The sequence below is a fragment of the Colletotrichum fioriniae genome (assembly GCF_027942845.1).
Source record: "Colletotrichum fioriniae strain IMI 355084 chromosome Unknown scaffold_5, whole genome shotgun sequence".
Classification (NCBI taxonomy): Eukaryota; Fungi; Ascomycota; class Sordariomycetes; order Glomerellales; family Glomerellaceae; genus Colletotrichum; species Colletotrichum fioriniae.
This window is the reverse complement of record NW_027076841.1, coordinates 2,223,064-2,233,465: the sequence shown is the minus strand read 5'-3', so window position 1 is coordinate 2,233,465 and position 10,402 is coordinate 2,223,064. Positions and strand designations below refer to the sequence as shown.

The 10,402-nt window shown below is 53.5% G+C and overlaps 3 protein-coding genes across 3 annotated transcripts; 2 read left to right on the top strand and 1 right to left on the bottom strand.

The window, feature by feature from the left end:
* Window positions 1–1,411: 1,411 nt before the first annotated feature.
* N0V96_005249 (uncharacterized protein) lies at window positions 1,412–3,204 on the top strand (the record flags this gene model as incomplete). Its single annotated transcript, XM_053197596.1, has 4 exons — window positions 1,412–1,644; window positions 1,752–1,944; window positions 2,028–2,525; window positions 2,581–3,204. 4 exons carry the CDS (start codon window positions 1,412–1,414, stop codon window positions 3,202–3,204), a joined length of 1,548 nt encoding a protein of 515 aa, XP_053044967.1.
* Window positions 3,205–6,207: 3,003 nt separating this feature from the next.
* N0V96_005248 (uncharacterized protein) lies at window positions 6,208–8,312 on the top strand (the record flags this gene model as incomplete). The annotated part of the gene is made up of 3 exons (XM_065757344.1): window positions 6,208–6,376; window positions 6,554–6,903; window positions 6,990–8,312. 3 exons carry the CDS (start codon window positions 6,208–6,210, stop codon window positions 8,310–8,312), a joined length of 1,842 nt encoding a protein of 613 aa, XP_065614113.1.
* Window positions 8,313–9,028: 716 nt separating this feature from the next.
* Window positions 9,029–9,707, bottom strand: GRX5 (monothiol glutaredoxin grx5; the record flags this gene model as incomplete). The annotated part of the gene is made up of 3 exons (XM_053197598.1): window positions 9,029–9,201; window positions 9,314–9,590; window positions 9,681–9,707. 3 exons carry the CDS (start codon window positions 9,705–9,707, stop codon window positions 9,029–9,031), a joined length of 477 nt encoding a protein of 158 aa, XP_053044969.1.
* Window positions 9,708–10,402: the final 695 nt, after the last annotated feature.

Below are 10,402 nucleotides of genomic sequence, written 5' to 3'. Positions count from 1 at the left end.
TTGGTTTCCGTTTCGGTGTCGTGCCGGCCCATGTACCGGCTTTTAGCTGAACATCCTGAATGTGTGCTCCTATAGCCGGTCCAATCATGAAATAGACAGAAACAAGATCATTTCGTCATTACTTTCACTAGGTATCTATACAAAGTACATCTAAATGGCCATCTTGCCAAGATACCAATCCCATAGCAAGCCTGGGCAAGGTAGTTCGGTTCAATGATTTGCGTTGTTGACGTGATTAGTCGCGAACCAAAGATCAAGCGTCCCCGTTTCCATGCTGCACAGCAAAAAGCTGCCTCCTCCCCGGTTGCCGTCATCGCCCCGAACTCGACCTTTCTTTCTGGCGTGACACCCTTCACCGCAATCGTTCGACATACATCTCGCAACTTGGTTTCCGCAAGTGGTTGCGGAGTTACTCCGCCCCCGGACCCCGGTCATTCGTCTCGAGTCTCAGCGCTTTCTCCCCCATTTCCCCGCATTGTTTCGCCTCCAACCCCGGATTTTGGATGGTCATGTAATGGATACGTGAACGCTTTTCCGTGGTGTGGGGATTTCCTAGAGACCAACGAGCCGTTCGCATTTCAAGCTTAAAGCTGAGCACTTCTTTGGTGCTTTTCTGTTTCTGGACTTTTACTCCGAACGCGAGAACGAAAATTGAAGTCTTGGCTGGTATTATTCGTATGATCTCTTGTGGTTTGATGGGTTGATGAGGGGAAAAGTAATGAGTGATCGATGCCGAGGGGTTGGAAAAGGATTCGGATGCAGCTTCGAAGATTCACTCGCCTAACATATCGTAGCTCTTCTTTCAATGTGATTTACTTCGATGATTCTTCCATTGTCGGAGAGCATTTTCTTCACCATGAGTTCAAACCGAGTAGGTCAGTTAGTACTGATCGGACCGATATCGACTACCGCCGCGGGGACTACTTTGGAGATGCGGAGGAAAGGCAGCGAAGAAAGAACTAAGGGAATGACTTCGTCACTCTACACAGTATTCAAGAAGCACCACTCCCCCCCTAATCTCAATTGTGAATGGCTGGGAATATGTAACCCCATCGCTCAGAGGGGTGGTAGTGGAACGGTGACTATCCCGACATGGGGAAAAAGCTGGGACGAAACCACCCATGCATGCCGCTCTTTTCCCTTTTTCCGCTGCGGGAAGCCATGTGCCATATCTGGGGTAATGTGCGGAGTTAAAAGAGGTAGGTCCGCTTCATAAATGGATCGAACATCGCCTACTTGGGACAACAAGTAGCTATTGTCACACACACAAAACTCAATCGTCAGCTAGTCGGAGTGAGACGAAAGAGTGTTCAGGTTCTCACGTGGGCTAGCAACCCCAGTCTCGTTTTTCAATCAACAACTCTCCCGGAAGGACTCCTTCAAAGTTCGCGACAACCGTTGGAGAATAAATATGGCAGACGGGAAGCAGTCCGAGGTGGACCACGCCTCACTACATCACGAACACCGCGCCGGCGACCTGGAAGATGTGCCGCCAAAGCTCTCCATCGAAGCCGAGAGGCGCGGACTGCAGCCGCCACCCATCGTCGCCGCCATGTCGCACGAGTACCGCGTCGAACTCGAGAAGAAGCTGAAGCGCAAGGTGGACATTCGCTTGCTTCCCATGATTGTCATCATGTACATTTTGTGAGTTTGTTACGACGCTTCGACTTGGTCCGACTAGCCTTGTCGCAAAGTGATGTTGCTTCGTGGGCTTTGGTCATGAGTAGTTACTAACCTGTGAATTTGGAAAGGAACTACATTGACAGGAATAACATCGCCGCAGCGCGTCTGGCGGGCTTGGAGCGGGATCTCAATCTCGACCCGAACTCGAATCAGTTCCAGACGGCTGTGAGTATCTTGTTTGTCGGGTATCTTCTCATGCAGGTGCCTTCGAACCTTTTCCTCAATAAGATTGGAAAGCCTGCGCTATACCTGCCAACATGTGTAAGTAGAATCTCATCATGCCACGTCGGAACCGGTACGATCAAAGGCCCATCTACCAATTGCTAACGAAACGAAAATGCCAGATGATCATCTGGGGCGTCATCTCCGCCGCGACAGCCGCCTGCCGCAACTACGCAGGCCTCCTCGTGATCCGCTTCGTCCTCGGCTTCGTCGAGGCCGCCTACTTCCCGGGCTGCCTCTACTACCTCTCCTGCTGGTACACGCGCGAAGAGCTCGGCCTGCGCACGACGATCCTTTACACGGGCTCTCTCATCTCGGGCGCCTTTTCGGGTCTCATCTCGGCGGGTATCACGGGCAACATGGACGGCGCGCGCGGGCTCGGCGCCTGGCAGTGGCTGTTCCTCATCGAAGGGGTCGTGACCGTCGGCGTTGCGTTTGCGGCCTTTTTCGTGCTGCCCAACTTTCCCAGGACGACCTCGTGGTTGACCGAGGAGGAGACGGCGCTCGCGGTCTGGAGGCTGGAGGAGGATATCGGCGAGGATGATTGGAAGAATAGCGGGGAGCAGACGTTTTGGCACGGGTTCAAGACGGCGTTGGAGGATGTAAAGACGTGGATTCTCGTAAGTCATACTACCCTCGTCCCTCATTTGTATAGACTGACACACATCATCTCAGCTGGTTCTCATCTTCTGCATCGTCGCCTCGGCCTCCATCACAAACTTCTTCCCCACGGTCGTCCAGACCCTCGGCTACAACTCCGTAATCTCCCTCCTCCTAACCTGCCCGCCCTACGTCCTCTGCGTCATCACGACCTGCATCAACGCCTGGCACGCCGACCGCACGGGCGAGCGCTACTTCCACATCGTCGTGCCCCTCTGCGTAGCCATGGCGGCCTTCATCCTCGGCGCCGCCACGCACGCGACCGCCCCGCGCTACGTCGCCATGATGCTCCTCGTCCCGGGCGTGTACACGGGCTACACCACGGCGCTGGCTTGGATCAGCAACACCCTGCCGCGTCCTCCCGCCAAGAGAGCCGCCGCGCTGGCGTTTATCAATGCTGTTAGTAACTGCAGCAGTATCTACGCTAGTTACTTGTACCCCAAGAAGGATAGCCCGCAGTACACGGCGGCGTTTATTCACAATTGCGTTGCGTGCTTTATTGCCATTTGCGCGGCGACGGTGTTGAGGTTTGTGTTGGTGGGGTTGAATCGCAAGCTAGAGAGGGGGGAGCACGTCGAGGGGGCTATCAATGCTGCGCCGGGAGAAGCGGCGGCGCATGGTTTCCGATTCAAGATATGAGAAATTGGTTTCCATTCTGTCGAAGTGGTGTGCAAATCGAGCGAGGAAAGAAATCGATGTAAGGATTCGCCGTAGATATGCCTTGATACATAAGTACGCAAATATGCCGTATCCAACCTGAATAAGAGAAACCAAGTTCGATATCGAAAGAAACTGTAGTCTTTGCGGTTGATTGAAATCCAGTTTCTAAGGCAGATACCCGTGAATAAGCAGTGGCCTCCTTACTCATGGCACAGTAATTTCAACCGTCTACAGCCCGGCTAGTAGATCAATGTTTGGTATGCATTCAATAACTCCCCCGATATAAGGACTTCAACAAGTTCACTCGGCTGTAAATAGACATTGAAGCTCCAAGTAGTTTATCAACCTTTCCACTACGGTTTCAGCATATTCGGATATTAAGGATAGCCATCTCATTCGACATTAAAGTAGATGCTAGGAAGCAAAAACCTCCGCCTCCAGAATCCAAGTTGTCAGCCTCCATGGTTTCTTGTTTGCAACACGGGGAATCAGTCCCATGGCCCATGAAGTCATCTAGCCTATCGAGGAAGTAAGTGTCTCCCACGACATCGCTAGCGACGGGCCTTAATAATACTGTCCCAATGGCCTTCGTCACCAGGGATCAAACCGGAGCAGTAGGGCTAGAGACGCGAGCTGCACCGAGTTGTAGTCGGGAGACACCATCTCAAGTTAGATCCGTCAATTCTATGGGACATTGCAAAAACATCAGAAAACAAGAACATGAGACCAGCTGGCTCGCTGACTATAGTTTTCGAGGTTTCGAATTGCGAGCATCAGTCGGACGACAATGAGCTGACAGCGCTCAGAGAGAAATTCTCCGGAGGTATGTGAGTAGCAGTATAACGTACCCGGGTGCAACTCTAGGAAAACAACGTTGTTTCAAGGCCATTGACGTTGCATCGAAGACATAGTCAGTGTCTGTTTCTCACATGAGCTGTCGAACCAATCGCAGGTCGAATGATTTCCCAGGCCACAGCAGTTCGACAAATGTCACTAACAGTTGTTACCTATAGAAATGGGGTTAGTAAAAGACAGTGCCAGCATCTACGAGACTATGCCAAAGTTCAAGAACTGGCCAAGGGCGAGAGCCTCAAGAACGAGAAACGATCTTGGTTACCTCACACACACACAGATTTGGAGGTCAGTCGATGTCATACGCATGTGATTGCCCAATCATCCTGACAACCAGACGACGTCTGCATTATAGAGTCAGTGCCGCATGAACACCGTGGACGAAAGACGACAAGCACAATTAGAACACCTAGATGAGCTGAAACAATTTCATCGCATACACAGCCCTCATTGGGGTTCTTCCAGTGGCTGCTCACAAACACGCTGTCCTTTTCTTCTCTAGCCTTTTCTTTGGAGAAGTCTCAATTGAGTTGGATGGGAGGCAAAGAGCCGATTGATGCGAATTGGAGCTCCCATCCCTGCGCCCATCCGGGAGTGCTTATTTTTTTGAGTTTGTTCTAGAAGGAGAGGTTATCTTCTCGAGAAAGGTGTCTGGACTACTGGTTCTATTTCTCTGGGCATAGACTCTAAAGCCGGCTTGGCTAGGCTCGCGATCGTTATTCGGATCAGACCCACGTTTCGGGGTGTCAGTTCGCAGTCGTAGACTTTTACAACCGGCGGGATGATCCGCCTGTTTGGGTCGCCTTTGTGTATGACGGAAGAGTGCAGTGCTGGATTGAGTGATTGGTCATGAGATCCGGACCCCAAGGGCATTAACAAGGAAGACGAACCAAGAACATGGGATGATGAACCCAAGCCGCTGCTGGAAAAGGATGGGATGCACATGAGAAAGTTCAAATAATTCCAATTTCTTTCTTCTAGACTTTGCCCATTCGCCTGACAACTTGTTGCTCTAATTACAACTGCCACTACATTGCCCCCAATCGTCTACGACCGTGCTGCAATGCCACACTGGCGCCGTTGAAACAAGCCCCGAGTTTCGGACCCTTTGCCGGCGGCGGCCGCCGGTGCGGCGTTACAGGGGAAACGACAGTGCTGAAAGAGACCGTTTCGGGGTCTTTTTCTTCCCAGACCGGATACTTGAGAAGTCGAGAGAACCCCTCCCTCCCTGCAAGTGCCTGGCATTGTCCTACCGCGCGAGATACTTCCACGTGTAATGAATGACCTAGCTACATTATGATGGCTTATATAAGTTGTTCTCTTCCATCTGCCATACCATCTTAGCTAGGTAATGAAGGACGTGCAACATGTCACTTGAATAAACAGACTTTCTTCTGAAAATCAAAAGTCATTCCACAAGACTCCTCAGCGCCCCGTGTCGACTTCCATACTTCACTCTCGCTCGGAAAACTTGAACTCACGCACTACTCATTTTGTCAACTGAGTTGCCAACTTCGCGAGCATCCTCATTCTCGGCATCTACCCCGGGTGGGCTTCTCATGCGGAGCACAAACTCCACTAGCGCCAGTTTCCCCCGTCCACATCCTGCTCCGTACCGCGCCGTTCACTTATCGACCTACCTCTCTCGGTAACCACCCTGGGAAGCCCGAACCTAGGCATTACGTACAGGATCATTATATCTTCAACGCTCAACTTCTGACCTATCCTATTGACTGCTCCTCCTCCTTAACCGACTACCGGCATTGTATCCCCCGTCGACTAGACTGCCACTCAGACACAGTCTTCTCTTCATCGGCTAGATTTCCCGAAAACCTGGACCCGGACCAAGGGGGACTATCTATCTGTGTACCTGTCCCGCGCATTCCCATCTCCGAACTCGCTGTACCTTACGCCCTTTTTTGAATGACGCCATCTACATTTTCCAGCGATCTCATACAAATCGTTGACCTTTGATTATTCATTCTCCCAAAAAGACCGAGATAACATCGTCTTTCATCTCATAATACATCCTCTAGCCCCCAAATCAGACTTGCCCCGCCATCTCATCATCACCACTGTTCCCTATCGGTTATCGCGATCGATAACCCCGCACCACGCGCGCGATTCACCATGCCCCTCACCAGCGAGTCCCTCCACTCGGCGCAAGCAAGCGAATTCGCAAAGTTCGCCAGCCGACGGAGTGTAGTTCACAGCACAAAGGGAATCGTATCTTGCACGCAGCCGCTGGCCGCAAAATGTGGTATCGAGATCCTTCAGGCCGGCGGTAACGCCGCTGTAAGTCACGCCTCACCCTCCTCCTGAGCCAATGAATCCATGAGCAAGACTAACAGCGAGTGATCAGGACGCCGCCGTTGCAGTTGGTTAGTCAAACTACCCGGTTTATGGCGTCCTCGAAATAAATTGATCGTTATGAAAAGTGAAACTAGATCGCTAATGATTTATGCCTTGTTTCTAGCTGCCGGACTGAACATGACAGAGCCATGCTCCACGGGCATCGGCGGCGACATGTTCATCCTCTTCTACGATGCCGCCACCAAGAAGGTCTCGGCCATGAACGGCTCCGGTCGCTCGGCTCAGAAGTCGACGCTCGAGACCATCCGCAAGGACCTCGGAATCAAGGAGGGCGCATCGGGCAAGATCCCCATGAAGAGCGTCCATGCCGTGACCGTTCCTGGTGCCGCCTCGGGCTGGGTCGACACTATTGAGCGCTTCGGCAGCGGCAAGGTTTCCCTCGAGCGGGTGCTGTCCCCAGCTATTGAGCTCGGAGAGAAGGGCTTCCCCGTCTCAGAGCTGACGAGTCACTACGTACGTTCTCACGTCTTCTATGATCCCATGGTTTCGCGTAGTGTATAGACACTTATCAAGATGCAATTGCTGACACCTTCTCATAGTGGAACACAGCAGAGCCTCAGATCAGAGAGGCCTCTCCTAACTTTGCAGAAATGCTGAAGAAGGACCCCAAGGCGTCAGACGGCGTGAGAGCGCCCAACCCCGGCGAGATCATGAAGAACCCCACCTTGGCGCAGACCTTCCGCACTCTCGCAAAGGAGGGCAAGAAGGGCTTCTATACGGGGCGCATCGCCGAAGAGCTGGTCAAGGTCGTCAAAGATCTCGGCGGCCACCTGGAACTCGACGACCTAGCCCACCATCTCGAGCTGGGAAGCGAGCCCGTCGACCCAATCTCACTCAAGTTCCAGCCCGCCCTGAAGAAGGAAGCCAACGGAGCGTCATCCTCCTCCTCCTCCACCGGCAGCGGCGACGGCGCCGTCGAAGTCTGGGAGCACCCGCCCAACGGCCAGGGCATCGTCGCCCTCATGGCCCTCGGCATAATCCAGGAGCTCCAGGACTCGGGCGTCGTCCCCGCCTGGTCCGCAGAGGACCACAACACGGCGCCCTACCTCCACGCCATCATCGAGGCCCTCCGCCTCGGCTTCACCGACGCGAGCTGGTACGTCACCGACCCCAACGTCGTCTCCGTGCCCTCGGCCGGCCTCATCTCGCGCGAGTACTCGGCCGCCCGCGCAAAGCTCTTCGATCCGACAAAGGCCATGCAGAAGCTCCACGTTGGCGAACCCCCCAAGCACGTCTCCCCGGCCCTCCAGAGCAGCGACACCGTCTACTTCTCCGTCTCGGACGAGCACGGCAACGCCGCGTCCTTCATCAACAGCAACTATGGCGGTTTTGGCACCTGCATCATCCCCAAGGGCTGCGGCTTCACGCTGCAGAACCGCGGCGCCAACTTCAGCCTCGACGCGGACCACCCCAACAAACTGGAGCCCAGGAAGCGTCCCTACCACACCATCATCCCCGGCATGGTGACCAACGCGGCCGACGGGTCGCTGCACAGCGCTTTCGGCGTCATGGGCGGGTTCATGCAGCCTCAGGGCCACGTGCAGGTTCTCCTCGGCCAGCTGGTCGCGGGCCTCACGCCGCAGCAGACGCTCGATGCGCCGCGCGTGTGTATCGTCGCTGGCTTGCCCGAGAGGGACGCCGACTTTGACTGGACGGTGAGCGTGGAGGAGGGCATGCCGCAGGAGACGGTGGAGGGTCTGCGGAAGCTTGGGCACAAGGTCGAGGTCGTCACCGGATCTGAGAGGGGGCTGTTTGGCCGTGGGCAGATCATTAGACATACCGTCGATACGGTCGAGGGAACGGGCGTGTGGTCTGCTGGAAGTGACCCGCGCGGTGATGGTGCTGCGTACCCGGCACTTTGAGGTGCCCTAAGGTCTAGTTTTTAGATAATTCGTAGCCGTAATATTAGTGACCATGGTGTGGGAAATGGAATCGGAGCCAGTCTTGTGTCATCCGAAAGGTACGACCGTCGTAGTATTCATCCCAAGTCCACCATTGAGGCCCCCAAGTCACCCTGTCGCCGTATATTCGACGCAGAGTCCAATTCTATCACTGAGCGATCGGGGTAGGTGGTCGAGGGGTTCATGGGGGAAGACCCGAGTGTAGATCTCAGTCCCTTTGAACACCATATTCCAGCGTTCGGTTTTTTGTTCGATCCCATATGGAGGAACTGTCTTTTGCTCCTTTGATCCCTCCCCCTGGGTGATATGCCTCCGTGCAGCATGCCAACAGCAGAGCCTTTCGATCATGATCGGTTTGCCATTGTAAACCTTGGTTGAGAGATAGAGTTCCGCAGTGTTGAAACGCCAAGGTTCTCCCGCGATGGTATCATTTGATTGCACATGAGGAATAGAGAATACCACCGCAGCGCCCATCTATCCCATCGTCTTGTCAATGTGGTTTTCGACTGCTTTAAAAAGAGTACAAAATTAAAAAGGTGATTTAGGTCTCTGCCAATAAATACCACTCTATTTCCTCCGGCGATGATCCACGCATAGCTTGCCCCTTCCTTTGGTATGATACAGTTGTACAGTTCCCACCGCTTTTCCAGCACGGGATTTCTAGCTTTCCTTCGCTCTTACTCCTTCTTCTCGCCCTCGCCCTCGGTCTCGGCAAGGACCTTCTTCTCCTCGAGAAGCTTGGCCAGCTCGCCGTTCTGATGCATGGAAACAAGGATGTCGCAGCCGCCGACAAACTCCTTATCGACGTAGAGTTGAGGGATCGTAGGCCAGTCAGAGAACTCCTTGATACCTGTTCACACAAACACACACACAAAAAGAGTCAGCATTTCTTTCCTTCCCAATTGGAAAAACTTCCAGACCAGCACGTGTTTTGAGTTGCTGTACAGAGCGTATCGACATACCTTGACGCAGTTCGGGGTCGGCCAAGACGTTGAATGCGGCAAACTTGGAGGGGTCGACGCCCTGGAGGCCGAGGATCTGGATCGAGGCGCGGGAGAAGCCGCACTGGGGGGTCTCGGGGGTTCCCTTCATGAAGAGCACGACGGGCGCGGAGCCGACGGCGTTTTCGATGGCCTGCTTCGTCTCGTCGGAGATGAGGCGGTGCTGGGTGAGGAAGGGGAGCGGGGCCCGGAAGGCGATTGGGCGCGCCGCCGGCCGGACAGCTTGCCTTGCGAAATTCTGTGGAAAAAAGACACACCAATGGTCAGCGATTGCGTACGAGGTGGGTAGGGCTGTTGACGCTATTCTGGTAATCGGGTCTGAACTTACTGAGCGGAGAAACGTCCTTGAGAACATCTTGGTTGTGGAGTGGGTGTGTTGAAGGGGTGGTCAACGGGGGGAGGCAGTTGATGAGAAATGCGAAAATGTCATGGGATTGCGGAATGGGTGATGTAATCCGGTGTGGTTCCCGGTGAGGGAGCTTGGGCCTTGGCTCACCGAGGCCACCGAGGTCGGACTCCATGTTGGCTGCCCTGAGCGCCAATCAGTGTACGGCAAATGTCATCCCCCCAGCCCGAGCTCATGATACCCATCTCAGGTACTTTACTCTAGATCTGACTGCTCTATGCCAACAGGTGTTGAACAAAAGATTCTGACTGATCAATTCAAGTACGCCCCCATTCTTTTTCCCTTACTCAGCCCACTTCAAACCCACGGATCTTCTCCTCCACTATGCGCATAAGTAGCACATGCATAGCGATTCGCATGTCTAACATATCTTGTTGATTATGGATCCGTGGATCACCGCACCGGGGGGCAATTGATTGAATGCCTTTGTATATCACGAACGGATATGTGGAACAAGAATTTGATAGAAACAATCTCAAGAGAATACCGTGCTTGCTGGGATTCCTGTGCTATAACCAAGTCTCCACGCCGCATCTGTGCTCATTCGCAAGTGGCCGTCCCACTTAGCGCCTTCATTTCTCTCTATTTTTTCAGTGTCTTGATGGCCAAGTGAGTTAGAAAGATAACGGTCATACGTATAAGAT